A 17,901-nucleotide genomic window follows, 5' to 3' on the forward strand; every position below is an offset into this window, starting at 1 on the left:
TCACTTCCCCATCCTGTAAAAATGCACCTGTTGTTCACTGATGAGGAAGTAGCAACAGTACCATCGTAAATATACTTTTGCTGCTGGCTGTGCCAACTTTGTACGGTAAATTAGCAGGAACTAATCTTAAAGAAAAAAAAATTATAAACATTTGCAGTCTACCTAACAGTAAAACTTAACCCTAAATGTGCTTTTCAATTGAAGATGTGAAATGTTGTACAGCTTCGAGCCTTCTTATAAGCAAAAGTATATTTTAACAGGAATGCAATGAATACAATACTCAAGGAAATATGATACCTTTAGACAGAGGGACATAAATGAAGTATTTTGATTCAATTCCAAATTTATACTTTTTTGTCGTTGTGAATGAAAGTGTTTTGAGAAATTGGCCTCATAATACTTATCTGCTGTGATTATTCCTTTTTCTACAATATTTATTAGTATCAGTAAAGTTAAAAACAAATACACGGACTAAATGCCTGCAGTTAGATACACAGCTTTAAACTGTTCTTGGTTACTGCAACAGACAAATCCTGGAGCACACTGAGAATGAAAAGAATAAGCAGGCTTTCCGTTCATACCGATCCCAAGTATTTTTCCCAGTTTTACGCATCGCTGCCACTTGCACATTTTGGAACCTATGAGTCGGAGGAAAGGCTCACATCTTAACAAACATGGTTTTATTAATTAGCACAATCCCAAAACATGATTTTTTTTCTCGGAATACATTTTTTTCACGGGACAAATCAGGAAGCAGCTTTGTTAAATTTGGGGAAGATCAAATGGCCATTAAATAACCGTGTCTCATCAATCACTTTGCCATCTTTTCAACAGGAAAATGAAATAAGTTGTAAAGAAACATGAAAAAAAACAAAGGTAGACAAATATGCTGGAGAAACTCAGTCTGAAGAAGGGTTTCGGCCTGAAACGTTGCCTATTTCCTTCGCTCCATCGATGCTGCCTCACCCGCTGAGTTTCTCCAGTGTCTACCTTCGATTTTTCGGCATCTGCAGTTCCTTCTTAAACATTAAAAAAAACAATATACGTTTTAAATGAGGTAGATTATAACAAAACTATTTGTTTTAGTGAAAGATACGTGAGATAGATAAAGGAGTCATAAGATTGAGACCTGGAAAGACAAAGAAAATTTCAATTTTTCAAATGACCACCATCGATGATCATCAGAACTAGACTTCAGAAACAATAATAAACAGATAAATATGTTGAAAGAATATTAAATGGGTCAAATAATGACTGACAGTGATATTGATTTTTTGAGTGATAATTATTGTTTTAAATTTCAAATATGTTTGATAACAATGAGCATTTCCCTCATAACCAATCACTCCTGAAAAGAAGCATTCCACAGGATGCAGAATTAGTATTCCAATTTCTAAATATACTGCAATCCCTTAATTTGCAATTCTTTCACATTTGTAAAGTAATCTGTGCCATGAAGAAAGACCCGAAAATAGTCAGTGAGTAATCAATTAGAAATTAAATTCAACACTCAGATCCCCCTCAGAACAAAGCAAAGCAGCTTTATTTTCTTGTTTCCTATCCTTCCTGTAATATAGACATATTGATGTGGGGAATGATAGGCTTGACACCCCATGATTGACCTGCACTATCAAGACCCACAGGAATAACTTGTTTGGCTGAGGTTCCTTAGAGCAAAACAGTAGGCAAACAGATGGAGGTGGCGTTCCCCAATTATTGCAGAAGAATTCCCAGGAACATTCAGCTACAATGCCAGTGAGTCTGGTGAAGGGAAGGGTTACGTGAAGGCCATTGCAATAACTGCAATCCATGAATACAATGGTGTCTGGATCTAACATATTCTCAAACCAGGCTCCACTTGAAATGAATAAATCAGAGGAAGAGAGGGAAATAAGCTCCATATTTGAACTTAAAAAAGGGATCCATACAGCATTGTAACACCAATAAGACCATTTTAGCTGTCAGAATAATTGCTGTCAGAATAATTTGTCCCTAGTGTGTGGAAAGGGCATTTGAGAGAAATAATTAGACAATAGAAGCAAGATAAAAAAAATGTGGTATCCATAGGAAAAAGAGGGATAAAGGGGCAGAGAAATAAGAAAGATTGATAGTAGTAGGATCCACTAGGGTAGTAGGGTCTAGGCAGCTGAAGACACGGTCAGTCAATGTGGCGCAAAGGAAACTGGATTTGTTCCAAAGACAAAGGAGGGAGATGTTTGAGAAAGAACTGCAGATGCTGGTAAAATCGAGGTAGACACAAAATGCTGGAAAAGCTCAGCGGGTGAGGCAGCATCTATGGAGAGAAGGAATTGGCGACATTTTGGGTTGAGACCCTGTCTATCAAGGAGGGTGATATCATTTTCAAGCAAAACAATTATAAGCTAACAGCAGATATTCAACATCACTATATTTGATACATTTGCTTTCATGATTGGAACGTTCAAGTCTTCATTTACTTGGAAGTTAAAAAAGCTATGAATCTTGTGAGATTAAAGATACTGTACTCAGCGTAACCAAGAATGCTCAGTCCTTCACCGAGAAAGAAGGAGTGAAACAAAAGAAGCCATGCATCACCGTTAGTTCAGGAAAATGAGGCGTTCAGATATTGCAGCTAATTCATAACCTTCCTAACATTAGCAGCAATACATGAAAGGTAGGGTTATGAATGATATAGTTACTTAGAATAAAACATAAACTTACTTTTTAAACTTCCTGATAATCCCACCTTCATTCTTTTTAATGTCATTCACTATTTTTTGTATTTGCCTGTGAAAAGGAAAAGACAAGAAATATTTGTTAGTCCAAACATCTTTCTCTAGTCACAGAAAGGTACATTGCAGAGCATTGACCATTTCATCTTAAATCAAGTCAAGAGTGTTTTATTGTCCTATGTCCTGGATGGGACAATGAAATTCTTACTTGCTGCAGCACGACAGAATATGTGAACATAGTACATAATGGGGGAAGAGAAAAAAAAAAAAAAATTCAATAAATAACAAATATAGTGCAATAATAATAATAGTCTTTCACAGTTCAGAGCTTATTCGTTGTTGTGTTTAATAGATTCATGGCTGTGGGGAAGTAGCTGTTCCTGAACCTGGACATTACAGTATTCAGGCTCCTGTACCTTCTTCCTGATGGCAGTGGTGAGATGAGTGTGTGGCCAGGATGGTGTGGGTCTTTGATGATGTTGGCTGCCTTTTTGAGGCAGCGACAACGATAGATCCCTTTGACGGTGGGGAGGTCAAAGCTGGTGATGGACTGGGCAGCGGTCACAACTTTTTATAGTCTTTTTTTGCTCCTGGACACTTAAGTTGCCGAACCAGGCCATGATGCAACCAGTCAGAATGCTCTCTACCGTGCACCTGTAGAAGTTTAGGAGAATCCTCTTCGACATGCCGAATCTCCGTAATCTTCTCAGGAAGTAGTCACTGATGTGACTTCTTAATAATTGCATCGGTGTGCTGTGTCCACTCTACTATTAATGCTGAGGTACTTCAGTGAAGGAAAAAGTGCTCCCCAAAGAATTAGAGCTGATGATTCCAGTCAGGATTAGTAATAACCCATACCACTTGACAAGACTTCAAATTTATTTGTATATCATCTAATTTTGTCGAAGGAGCGAGCACAATTATAATCAAAACGAGTATTAAAAGGGTGGCATAAAGTGATCCAAGCTTCCTGTTGCTCATAAATACGATACAATACCACTTTATTTATCCCAGATTGGTCTGCCACCAGACAAAAGATACGGTTACAAGGCATTGAATGTGGCATGTGTATGATAATAATAATGGCATTTAAATGGCCAGTTATTACAGCACAATATTACTCAAACATGAAATTACATTATTGAGTGGAAAAGACCAGGATGAGGGATATGCATAGATGGGGAGTCAGTCTACCCCACAACAGAAGGGGGAGGAGTTGTACAGTTTTTGAAAAAAGAATCTCCCATAGAAACATAGGAAAAGGTGCAGGAGTCTCCTCGAGCCTGTGCCATTTAATATGATCATGCTGCATCCTTGGTGGTACCTGCCTTTCAGTCACCCTCTGATCCCCTTGCTGAAGGGCCACATCTAACTCCCTCTTAAATATAGCCAATGAACTGTGGCCTCAACTACCCTCTGTGGCAGAGAGTTCCAGAGATTCACCACTCTCTGTGTGAAAAAAGTTCTGCTCATCTCGGTTTTAAAAGATTTCCCCCTTATCCTTAAGCTGTGACCCATTGTCCTGGCCTTCCCCAACATCGGGAACAATCTTCCTGCATCTAGCCTGTCCAACCCCTTAAGAATTTTGTAAGTTTCTATAAGATCCCCTCTCAATATCCTAAATTCTAGAGAGTATAAACCAAGTGGCATTCCTGTGGCGTTCTATGCTGCATCTTGGTGGTACCAGTCTGTTGCTGAAGGTGCTCCTCAGGTTGACCAGTGTGTCATGGAGGGGGTGAGCTGTATTGTCCAAGATGCTCCACAGTTTGAGGAGCATCCTCCTTTCCGTGACCTCCTCCGATGAATCCAGCTCTACTCCCAGGACGGAGCCAGCCTTCCTGTTGAGCCCCAGTACATGACAGTGAAGAAGATGACACTGGCAAATGCCAGCCGGCATCTTTTAGAAACGGTGGATGCGGTGAGAAAATAGATCTACATTCTTTTGTCACATTCTCCATGGCACTGTAACCTTGGAGCACGTCTAAAGAATGGGAACTTGGTTGAAGTGTCAGAAGCCAGGGCTGAACATTAAATTGTAATTTGGATACAGTGACTTTTGCCAGAATGAATCAAAAAAGGGCAAGGATAATTCAGCTGAGTTTTGAAACAGTCTTTTTTGGAAAAAGAAAATAGAATGTAAATGTATTTAATAGAATGAAAATTTATCAATTTTCATTATGTAAATAATGAAAAATTATAAAGGGAACCAAGTGAAAAAGCAATCCCCATTAAGATGATAGATTATCCACAAAGAAATGAGCCTTTGTAACAGAATCTGCCCAGAAAGTAATATGGAAATAAAACCAACACAACCTCTTGTTGTCAGGTATAGAAGAGAAGGGTTAGAGTTTGTAATTGTATTTTTCACAACATGGGCACATTTTAGTTACTCCCTTTGAGAACAATCCCAATATCTTCCCACTTCAGCACGATTTCAATGTCCTGGCCTTAACTACTCAATTTGCAAGCAATTCTACCAGTCTGTGACCGTCAATGTAATATAATGGTTGCTGTTGTGTTTTCTAGATTTGTCATTCACAACTCTCACACTTGCAGTCACATCCTGCCTGCCCTACACATATTGACTGTCAGCTGTTTAAATTGACACCTATGTTTTCACTCACCAGTAAATCCGTCAATATTTCTGTAGAAAATATGAAACTTTGTCAGTGAAATTGGAAACTGTCAGTGATAACTTGCTTAGATGGTAGGGTGCAAGTCTGATTGAATCAGTTGGACAGATATTACTTTCTCCAGTTGTTAGTTGAACACAACTTATGGCAGGAATGTATTCAGATTGGAGTGTATTGGAGTGTCACAGATAATAAAAGACAAATCAGTAAAGCTTTACTGCCTCATCTTCTGCGCTGATTCTCGAACGCGGTTGACACTAGGCATGACCTGTAATACACTGGAGGAGTCGGTAGGTCAATTCTAATCCCAAAATTCCTTGTCAACATTCAGTTGATAATGTCTCAACTAAATGTTAATGGAGACGGAAGGAACTGCAGATGCTGATGTTAATAAAAAGAGACACAAGTGCTGGAGTATGATGGGGAAGGCAGCATCTGTGTGGAACATTAGGTTTCTGGCCAGGACCCTTCTTCAGACCAACTGACTGTCAAGTTTCCTTCTGGAGTAACTCAGTGGGACAGGCAGCACCTCTGGAGAGAAGGAATGGAAGACCCTTCTTCAGACTTCTAGATTTGTCATTCACAACTCTTAAACTTCAGTCTTGACCCATTCTCAGCCCATGAATGGTCTTGACACATTCCTTCTCTCCAGAGCTGCTGCCTGTCTCACTGAGTTACTCCAGCATTCTGTGTCTATCTTTGGTGTCAACCAGCAGCTGCAGTTCCTTCCTACACAAGTTTCCTTCTGGGTTCGGCATTGGCCAGGTAGATTATGGTCTGGGTGGCGGTTCTAAGACAATCTGGCTCTGCTGTGCTGGTTCCTTACCACCACGATCTTTAGGATGGGCTGCTAATGGCTTGATTGTCAATGTATGTGGAGGGACACTGGTGATGCTGGAATCTGGTAACTCAGTGGGTCAGGCATGGGTAGACAAACTCCAGTCTCAAGAAGGTCCCAACCCAAAATGTTGCCTATCCATGTTATCCAGAGATGCTGCCTGACTTGCTCAGTTACTCCAGACTTTGTGTTCAATGCTGGTGTACGTATTATTGAGGGGTATCTGTGGAAGCCCTTAAATGATGGTATCTGAGCAGCTTATTTTATCTACCATTGTGCAGCTCTTCATTGTTAACTATTGAACTGTTCAGCTGCATTTTTTTCCAGAAGACCAGAGAATACGCTGCCATTGAATATGTTTAAGATCAAGTTAAATTTTTGGACCAAAAGGAAGTCAAGAGTTATGGGAGCTGGGCAGGAAAAAGCGATTGAGGCCCAGATCAGTTCAACCATGACCTTATTGGGACAACAGATGGTGCAATGGGCTAAGTGTTTGGCTGGCGACCGGAAGGTAGCCGGTTCGAATCCCGCTTGGAGTGCATACTGTCGTGTCCTTGGGGCAAGACACTTCACCCACCTTTGCCTGTGTGTAAATGTAATGTCATTATGTGAAGCACTTTGGGGTCAATGCAAGTTGACTAAAAATGTGCTATATAAATAAGATTATTATTATTATTATTATTATTATTATTATTATTATTATTAAATGGCAGAGTAGGATAAGGAGTTGTAGAGACTACTCCTGGCCCAACATCCCTTGCACATTTATCATTAGCACAATTATTACGTAAGTAAGATAAACCCTGCTGAGGTTTAGTCTCACATTGTTCATATCATGAGCTAAAATATCCTTTAGCTATGGTGTATATCTATTCACCTGATCTCATTTGAAATCATTTAATAGTCTCATTTTTGACATACAAACATTATTATGCTATTCAAACACTTACCCACATATAATAATGAGTAATGATATTTTCATTTTATTACACGTCACCTTTGTTTCTTAAAGATTGAAGGTTATTTGTTGGGTTATTAGGTCACCATGGTGGCACAGCGGTAGAGTTGCTGCCTTACAGCACCAAAGACCCTGGGTTCTGTCTGTACGGAGTTTGTACTTTCTCCCTGTGACAGCGTGGGTTTTAGCCGGGAACTCCGGTTTCCTCCCACACTCCAAAGACAAACAGATTTGTAGGTTAATAGGCTTGGTATAATTGTAAATTCTCCCTAGTGTGTGTAGGATTGTGTTAATGTGTGAGGATGTCTGGTCGGCGCGGACTCGGTGGGTCGAAGGGCCTGTTTTCGCACTGTGTCTCTAAACTAAAATGGTTACGGTAGGAGGTAGCAAGGCATGAGGGGACTCTTGTTTACACTTTAATTGAGAATTTGTCATTTGGAAGAAGATCACTGTGTCATATCAGTTGCAAATGTAGAGCACAAATATTTACAATGAGTGTGTGAGATGATACATAATGGCTTTAGAAAAGATGTCATTACCTGGTGTGACGAAATGTATCGAGACTAAAAAATGGTGTGATTGAGATGGGTTGGACATTGCTTTTAGAGTTTGAGGAGTTAAGATTAGGAATTAATATACAAGAAGTAGCAATGTTACAAAATTTTGAGATTTAAAAAATCAAGCCTGCAATTTATCCCATCAGATAAAGCATAAAAAGAAGTTTAATTTGACACCTAATTCACTTTCATATCCCAAGTAATAAAAAAGTTATGGCCATTTTCATACTCAGAAATTAGCATCTTGTTCCCTATTGATTTTCTATGGACATAACAAAAAAGCTGTGATCGTGGACAGTCAAAAGCCCATAACCTTCTTAAAAATTAAGAGAACTGAATGAAATGTTCAGTTATCATAGATTGAACCATTCTGAAACAAATATAAAATAATCTTACTTGGATGACCTGAAATTAAAGCATATAATTAGTTAGTTACCCAATTGTAGCTAATTTCAAACTTCAATTACTAGATCTAAACATCTATCCATTTTTTAATAAATGATTAACATTTTTAAATAGACTAAGTGTCCAAATAATATTCACAAATAATTCACAATAAAACATGATTTTTAAATCTCATTTACATCAATTTATAGGCCAAATGGAAGGAATTTAGTGTTCAATGGCTGTGAATTAAAGTCCATTTTAAATCAGCTTTCTAGTGGGATCCTGTGAACGCGCTGGTTTAGAACGTTCACATTGCGGTGGATTTGTGCCCTCAAATGCCCAGAAAAATACTGCGGGATATAAAGAGCCCAAAATGAACTACTCGCTATAGTAAACTTTGTATAAAGGGGTCTTAAGAAGCCCTTTTTAATGTAAAAAAAAGGTACATACCTTTAATCGTTTGCTTTATAAAACCCTGGGGCTGCGAGAGGTCGCGGGTTGAGAGAGTGATTTTAAAACTATTATAACTATTATTCGAGGCCTATAAAACTAATAATACCTTTTGCGATGGGGTCTTTCAGCCATTTTTCGTTAATGATTTACTAGGCTGAACATCTCCGATTGGAACAGCCTAGTAAAAATCGCGTTTTAAACCCGCCCCCTCTAAACAGCGCCAAAATCACACACACGGGCTGGAGCAGATTCTCAGCGACGATTCAGGTAGGTTTTGCAACATACCTACAAGAAACACAATTTATAAAGTAGCCTTATAGAAATGATATCTCAAGGTATTTTCCTGGAATCACACAGCAGAAATGACAGCAAATGTGGCCAAAGAGGCAAGTTTTAACAAACAGAGGGCAGGCTGCATTGAGATTGTAAAGTTGTCATAAAAAGCATGTGTGAGAGTTTCAGTAGATATTGAACTGGGGCAGAGGTGAAAATAGAAAGGAATTGTCTTTATAATAGAATGGCCATGTCATGGGGGAATGACTGGGCAGCACAGTGGCGCAGCGGTAAAATTGCTACCTTACAGCGCCAAAGTACCTGGGTTCAATCCTAACTATGGGTGCTGGTCTATACGGAGTTTGAACATTTTCCCTGTGAAAGCGTGGGTTTCCTCTGGGTGTTCCGGTTTCCTCCCACGCTGCAAAGACGTACAGGTTTGTAGGTTCATTGGCTTCAGTAAAAATTCTAAATTGTCCCCAGTGTATAGTGTATATTGACTGGCCGGCGTGGACTTGATGAGCTGTAGGCCGTTCCTGCTCTGTATCTCTAAAGTCTAAAGTAAAGTGGTGTGGAAGAGCTAGTACAGGTATTTGTTAACAAATAAATGGAAAGATATGTGGAAACAGGCAACGGACTCTCAAATGAGTGGCAGCGACGGATAGTATAGACAACCTCTACCAAAAGGATTGAGGAGAGGCATTAGTCCGGATAACAGCCCCAAAGATCATCAACTATAATTTACAAGAGGTTAAAGAGATGGAGAAGAATTTAGGGAATAGGAAGTGGCAAATTGCCTACTGCTTAATGGTCAACGTAGACATGACGTCAGCATTCATGGTGCACTGGATGGATGGAAGGGATAAGGTGCACTCTTTGTGAGCATGTTGACATTTCTACTTGCATAACACTGGTCTGGCCAATCCCAATGATGTTGTTGTTACATTTGTAACAACACAACAATCTGTTACATTTAGATGAGCGGATGATTTCAGAGAATTAGTGGTTTATTTATTTAGCATTTACTTATCTCCAAGGAAGACGTTATACATGACAGATAAACTGTTAAAATGCAGCTGTTGGCTTTTCATTTTCCTCACCAGACCTTCCCTGACATTAATTCCTTTTGTCAGAAACTTCTTGAGGATGAGAGGTAGGAGAATTCTTGGAGCTATTTTTGTTTCTTCAACGCTACTTCAACAGAAATCTCATTATCGTGTGACAATTGGTGGTTAAAGAAAAAGGACAGGGCTTGAGTAAGATTAATTTTATTTCATTTAAATAATTTTGATGAGATGTCCAAAGCTTATTTTAATTCTGCGCTGTGATGTATGCATGAATAATGATGATATTCAGTGTATCTGTTACAGTACCAAGTTAATTTGAAAGTATTTAAAAAAAAATTATTTCACAAGCACAGCGGGGGTTGCATTATTAGATTGTAGCTTCAGAAGGATCAATGTCCGTGAGAAGATGTGAGTAACGACATTGAAACAAAATAGGTAACAAGACCAGATCCAGCGGCAGCCAGTCCAGGCTGCTTGTATTCAGCAACACATCTGCAACATATTCTTTCAAATAGTGATGCTGATTTCAACAGTCAAGCAGTTTACTAGCAATCTATCTGTGCTGGACCAAGTCATTTTGAGACAAGTATTTTGTGAGCACTTGTAGAAAACTCATGGGGGCGGCACGGTGGCGCAGCGGTAGGGTTGCTGCCTTACAGCATTTGCAGCGCCAGAGACCCGGGTTCGGTCCCGACTACGGGTCCCAATTGGGCCTCGCGCCTAAGGGGGCCCCGTGCTAGAGTAATCTACCCTCGGCTCGTCAAGTACACACAACTTATTGCAATATATATGTAACACCACATTGCAGGTTCTACAGAGATTTCTGTGGTTTCTGTAAATATGAGTATAAGATTAAGGGTCATCATATGAGTAAAAGATTAAGGGTCATCGGCAGAACATATTTGAGTGGCAATAAGAAGAGGGATGTAGCCAAGGCAAAGAAGGCCAAAGCAGAAAAGGAGAAAGGTGCATTAGATAAGTATTTCAGCAAAACTATCGCAGAAAATGCAGAAGAGCAAGTGGAGCTACAACACAGTGAAGATAATGACACCGAAGGAAGCCAGTCTGAAGATGTTTTGCAAGACAATCAAAGGAGGAATTTATGTACTGAAAATAAGATCGGCCATTTCGAAAGTTAAATTTGACAAACAAGGAAATTCACCTGTTGACATGACTGCTGGTGCCTCTGAGGCAAGGGAGAACGGGCATTCAAAAGCTGCCAGTTTTGTAGAATTAATAGATGATCCTGCAACATGGCCAGAAATGATAAGTCAGAGTGTTAGGGACTATTTGGTGAAAAAAGGACCACCTACAATTATAGTACAATTTTTCCCCAAGAATGAGAGTGGATCACGTTTTTCAAAATTTCACTGCAAAAGAAAACTGCCAAATGATGAAATTGTAGATCGTCCGTGGCTAATATACTCTGTGTCAAGTGACAAAATCTTCTGTTACTATCGCAAGCTTTTTGATAATAACGCAGCATGTGCACTTGCAAGTTGTGGTTTTAATAACTGGCCGAACATTCATACAAGAATAGCCAAGCATGAGAACTCCAAAAAGCATTTGCAGGCTATGCTCAGTTGATGTGAACTGCAGCAAAGATTATCTGCTGAAAATGCTTGAATTCCTTGCTTGCAACAACAGATCTACCATATTTCCAAATTTATTTATTTCTCTTCAGATTTTCTTGATAATCCCAGTGACTGTGGCATCTGGAGAAAGGAGTTTTTCCAAGCTGAAAGTGATCAAAACTTACTTGAGATCATCAATTCAGCAAGAACGTTTGAACAGTTTGGCAATTATGTCCATTGAATCTGAAATTAGCAGGAGTTTAAACGTAGACAAAATTCTAAAAGACTTTGCTGAGAAAAAGGCAAGAAAGATAACTTTCTCATAATAAAAGGCAATAATAATATGACTAATTTATAGTTTATGATTGTTAATAGAAATCCAAAAAAGATAATTTGTTTCCAACGATCCACTTAAATTCTGAAATTTATTTTCTGAAAAAAAAAGTAATATTATTAATAAATCATTTCACAGTATGGGAGGATGGGAGGGCACCAAATAGTTGAAACTGAGCAACATATTATGTTGTAATGATGTTTTGAGTATAGACACTGCATCTATATGTGGAAAACACCACTCAACTTTCAATACATGTCTGGATTTGAATTTACCAGCTTCTGGAGAGAACCGGCCTAATGTAATTTTTTAAATATTTGGTTTAAGCGAGCTCTCGTGGGGAAAGTTGGAGAGAGTCAACTTGGAAGAGAAACCAAGTAGCTAAATCGTAAAATCCGTGGTTTTATAGCAAGCCTTCCACTCATAAAGGTCTGCAGTAATCAAAGCCCGAAAGGATAGGGTGGGCCTGAAGCCCAAAATTTACTGCCTGGACTGGTTTTTCGCCAATGGTTATTAGTTAATTAAATTCCTTTTTTCCTTTTTTTTTCAGTTCGCAGTCACTAAAACAAGTGGTATTGTAACTCTGTACTTTTCAGAGGTGATCTACACATTTTATTTGTTACTTGTAGGTTTACATGTATGCAATTTTATATTAAAATGTAGCTTAGATCTGTTTGGTCCATTAACTCGCAGGCACTTTTTAAGCACACATTTTGATTACTTTCCATTCTGCCATAGAGATATGGTCTATAATAGACTTTATTTGTATTTCTATGATTCTACAGACCTTGGCTGATTTTTATATTTCTATGATTCTACAGACCTGGGGCTCACCAAAATTGCTCCTAATTGGGCCCCGCACCTCCTAAGGCCGGCCCTGACGGGTGCTGTCTGTATGGAGTTTGTACATTCTCCCTGAGAACTGCGTGGGATTTCTCTGAGATCTTCGCTTTCCTCCCACACTCCAAATACGTACAGGTTTGTAGGTTAATCAGCTTGGTATGAATGTAAATTGTCCCTATTGTGTGTAGGATAGCATTAATGTGCGGGGATCGCTGGTTGGTGCGGACTTGGTGGGCTAAAGGGCTCGTTTCCGCGCTTTATCTCTATAAAAAAAAGCAGCAGTACTCATGGTAAACCATTCGATTCTCTGGCATGTGGTCTGAAAGCACATATTGCACGTTCCATACATCCCACAAAACTGCAAGTGGCATCTGCAAATGGAATACAGAGTAGCAGAGAGTACAGCCATGCACTTTGGTAGAAGGAGTAAAGGCGTGTCGAGACCACTTTCTAAAAGGAGAAAGGATTCAGAAATTGGAGGTGCAAAGGGACTTTGGAGTGCTGTGCAGGATTCTCAAAAGGTTAATTTGCAGGTTGAGTTAGTGGTAGGAAAAGCAAATGCAATGCTGGCATTCATTTTGAGGGAACTAGAATATAAAAACAAGGATCTAAAGCTGAGGCTTTATCAGGCGCTGGTGAGATCACATTTGGAATATTGCGAGTCCCGTATTTGAGGAAGGCTGTCCAAAGGGTCCAGAGAAGCTTTATGAGAATAATGCCGGGGATGATTAGGTTAATAGACTAAAATGCTGGAGAAACTCAGCAGGTGAGGCAGCATATATGGAGCGAAGGAAATGGGCAACGTTTTGGGTCGAAACCCTTCTTCAGACTGATGTGAGGGTGGGTGTGGGAAGAAGAAAGGAAGATGTGGAGGGAGGTGCCGTGGTAGTCTGGCCCGCTGAACGTCAACTCTCAGACACCTCCTCCTACTAATCCTTGGACCATGACCCCACATACGCGCACCAGACGATTATCTCTAGCACCATCAGTGATTTCATCCACTCCGGCTCCCTGCCCTCCCAAGCCTCCAACCTCATCGTTCCCCTATTTTACCTTCTCCCCAAAATCCACAAACCTCACTGTCCTGGCAGACCCATTGTCTCTGCCCGTTCGTGTCCTACCGAAGTTATTTTCACATACCTCGACTCCATCCTATCCCCCTGGTTAAATCCCTCCCTACCTATGTTCAAGACAACTCACACGCTCTTCATCTACTCCAGGACTTCCGTTTTCTAGGCCCCCATTCCCTCATCTTCACCATGGATGTCCATCACTCTACACCTCCATCCCCCACTAGGAGGGTCTCAAAGCCCTCCATTTCTTCCTCGACCGAAGAACCAACCAATCCCTGTCTACTACTACTCTCCTCCACCTAGTGGAGCTGGTCCTTACCCTTAATAACTTTTTGTTTGACTCCTCCCATTTCCTCCAAATACAAGGCGTAGCTATGGGCACACGTATGGGCCTTGGCTATGCCTGCCTCTTTGTAGGGTACATCGAACAATCCTTGTTCGAGGCGTACCGTGGCCCTATCCCCGAACTCTACTTCCGCTACATCGACGACTGCATTGGTGCCACCTCCTGCACCCACACACAACTCACTGACTTCATCCATTTCACCACTAATTTCTATCCATCGCTCAAATACACCTGGACCATTTCCGACACTTCCCGACCACTTCTTGGCCTCACTATCTCCATCGCAGGTGATAGACTCCTGACCGACATCCACTATAAACCCACTGACTCCCATGGCTACCTGGACTATACATCTTCCCACCCTGCTTCCTGTAAGGACCCCATCCCCTACTCCCAATTCCTCCGTCTATACCGCATCTGCACCCAGGATGAGGTGTTCACACCAGGGCATTAGAGATGTCCTCAATCTTCAGGGAACGGGGGTTCCCCTCTTCTTCTACAGATGAGGCTCTCACCAGGGTCTCTTCTATACCCCGTGACTCTGCTCTCTCTCCCCATCCCCTCACTCGTAACAAGGGCAGAGTCCCCCTTGTCCTCACCGTCCACCCTACCAGCCGTAACATACAACAAATAAACCTCCGCCATTTTCGCCACCTCCAATGTGATCCCACCACCTGCCACATCTTCCCATCTCCTCCCCTGTCTGATTTCCGCAGAGACCCCTCCCTCCATAACTTCCTGATAATTTTTGTCCCTTCGTACCGTACTACCCTCTCTCCGGGGCACTTTCCCTTGCAACCGCTAAAAATGCTACACTTGTCACTTTACCTCCCCCCTTGACTCCATTCAAGGACCCAAGCAGTCTTTCCAGGTGCGACAGAGGTTCACCTGCATCTCCACCAACCTCATCTATTGCATCCGCTGCTCTAGATGTCAGCTGCTCTACATCGGTGAGACCAAGCCTAGGCTTGGCGATCGTTTCGCCGAACACTTTCGCTCAGTTCGCAATAACCAACCTGATCTCAGCACTTCAACTCCCCCTCCCATTCCGAATCCGACCTTTCTATCCTGGGCCTCCTCCATGGCCAGAGTAAGGACCACCGTAAATTGGAGGAGCAGAACCTCATATTTCGCTTGGGCAGTTTGCACCCCAGCAGTATGAACATTGACTTCTCCAATTTCAGGTAGTCCCTACTTTCTCCTACCCTTCTCAGCTCTCCCTCAGCCCACTGGCTCCACCTCTTCCTTTCTTCTTCCCGCCCCCCCACTCTCACATCAGTCTGAAGAAGGGTCTCGACTCGAAACGTCGCCTATTTCCTTCGCTCCATAGATGCTGCCTCACCCGCTGAGTTTCTCCAGCATTTTTGTCTACCTTCGATTTTCCAGCATCTGCAGTTCCTTCTTAAAGGTTAATGTGTGGGGAGTGTTTGAATGCTCTGGGCCTGAAATTGCTGAAGTTTAGAAGAATGAGGGGAAATGTCATATAAGATCTGGGTAATGAAAGGCCTAGATAGAATGTACGTGGAATGGATGTTTCGATTCAACGGCACAGCCTCAGAATAAAAGGAAGTACCTTCAAAATGGAGATGAGCAGGAATTTCTTTAGGGTGGTGAACTTGTGGAATTCATTGCCACAGATGGCTGTGGAGGTGAAGACATTGGGTTTTTTTAAGGCAGAGATGGATAGATTCTTTATTAGGATGGGTGTTAAAGGTTACAGCGAGAAGGCGGGAGAATGGGCTTGAAAGAAAAAAATTGATCAGCCATGATTAAATGGCAGAGTAGAATTGATGGGCTGAACGGCCTAATTCTCATATTTCTTATGGTATTGAAAGCGCATCATAGAAAGGCTATATATGTATGACCAGGAAGCGGACTGTAACTTTTATAATTGAGTGAATTGGTTCTGTTAATTGCCTGCTATCACTGATCTTCCTTTGAGTCCACTGCCACCTTATTCATTTTGACCAGTTAGCAAAGAAACGGCCTTCATGTTTTATGTATATTTTATTATTTATAAAATGATAGTTATCACAGTGATAGTATAAATACAAATAAGACAAGAAGGAAAATCTTTTCCACAGGATTTAAAGTGGCAACTGGGATCAGAATTGATAATTCATTTAAAAAACAAATAAATGATTAACCTGCCTGAGCAACTTTGCCGGTCTGCTATTTTAATGGAAGGCATTGATCCATTTAATTTGAATGCATTAGCGCCATGTTGTACCAGTATTGTGAGGAAGGTTATGTCAATTGATCAAACTGTAAAATGTTTTTATTACTAACAGTAATATTTTACTCCATGTTGGGAAATGCTTTATTATGGATATATAGTTAATCAGCAATTTAAAAAGACAATATGTTCTTGTTTATGAATAATCATTTGTCAAATTCTCTTCTACATTCTGTTTTGATAATATTTTTTATATAATGTCAGTTCCTACAATACACAAGGGTTCCGTTCAGTGAGTCTATAATTTGATTTCTCTGTGTTAGAAACATGTATTTTCCAGAGCTATCTACATCTTATTGCTCAGCAAATACTTACTATAATTGTTTCATTTCATTGCATATTCACCCGTTAGGGCCTGTTACGCTCCGTATGAGGCCACTCACACAGAGATCTGTGGTTCCAGATTGCAGTGGCAAACTCTTACAGTTACTCTAAAGAGGCCAGCAAGCCGGCCAGTTGCATCAGACCAATTATGCTAAATAGAGAAAGAAATCCTGGAGCTCCATACTCAACAGTGCAGCTCAATATCCTCTTCTCCACAACAGTTGGGGGAAGTCAGTCGGCTCTGTCCACGGCAGTCAGACCCACCTCTCAAAAAGTTACAACTATGTTTAAAGAAGGTGAACGATGAGAAACCATGACCCCTGGAGTACTTGTGTCAAGATAAGTCAGAGACAAATGGAGCATTTCAGTTGTAAATGAACAGGAGTGCAGAGTTATACACTGGTCTCCTGCAGCACTCTTCATTCAACTAATACCACCAGATTTTTACCTATGAGGTTTTAGTTGCTTTGTCTGGAATGCATGTGAATAATGTGAGGGTCATTTAGTTACTACATTAAAATAGAGTTTTCTACCCTCAAGTAATTTATGTTCATATGTGACTAAATGGCATCTGTTGAGGCTTCACTCCTCTAAATCTGTTCCCTATGCTGTTGGCAAGAGTCCCCCACATTGTGCCTGCAGTGTGTCAGGCTTTCAAATAGTACTGAACAAAGCACGCAAGGCTGTACATAAGTGAAGCACTGTGTAACTCTATCTAAAGGGATTTACAATCAGTTTTGGCTGATTTGTCAATATAATCCAACAATCTATTTCTGTTCATTTCTCACTTGAAACAGTTCCGTTTTATTCCCAACAAATAATGAGAATAATTCCTTTTAATTCGTCTGTTGATAATTTTAGCCTCCTCGTAAAGTGTCTGCAAATTTTGTTTCCAAAATATTCTTGGGGTAGATATTTGTCTTTGCCTGCATGCACTAACCACATGATATGGAAGTGTACGTGTCTTCATTGATTTTCAGTCCTTTCTGAAATTTGGTTGGTCTGAGGTTAAGTGAGCTGAATTTTACATGTCCACAATACTAAACTGCGTTGTTAGTGCTTGCAACCCAAGATGGATTTCTATGCTGCAAAGTTCTAATTCATTTACATTGAATTTAATTTGCAATTTGAGCATAGAAGCTCTGGGCTCAAAGGATCAGTTCACAATTCAACATCAGAATAATGGTGGCTTTCTGGATTTATACTCTCCAGGATGAATCACTCAAGCTGCAATGTTGGATGAATGGAGACACTGAGATATAACAAAGAGAAGGGGATGACCATGCATTGAATC

General features: G+C 40.5%; 1 protein-coding gene across 1 annotated transcript in view; it reads right to left on the reverse strand.

The window, feature by feature from the left end:
• Positions 1-17,901, reverse strand: part of blnk (B cell linker) — a 200,246-nt gene that overhangs the window by 68,940 nt on the left and 113,405 nt on the right. Inside the window, exons 4-5 of the mRNA XM_055646632.1 lie at positions 2,701-2,766; positions 582-638 (exon numbers count right to left, since the gene is read on the reverse strand). Coding sequence (XP_055502607.1) covers positions 582-638; positions 2,701-2,766 — 123 coding nt within the window. The remainder of the gene's footprint in view (positions 1-581; positions 639-2,700; positions 2,767-17,901) is intronic.

Source organism: Leucoraja erinacea, chromosome 15, assembly GCF_028641065.1.
Source record: "Leucoraja erinacea ecotype New England chromosome 15, Leri_hhj_1, whole genome shotgun sequence".
In the NCBI taxonomy this organism is placed as follows: Eukaryota; Metazoa; Chordata; class Chondrichthyes; order Rajiformes; family Rajidae; genus Leucoraja; species Leucoraja erinaceus.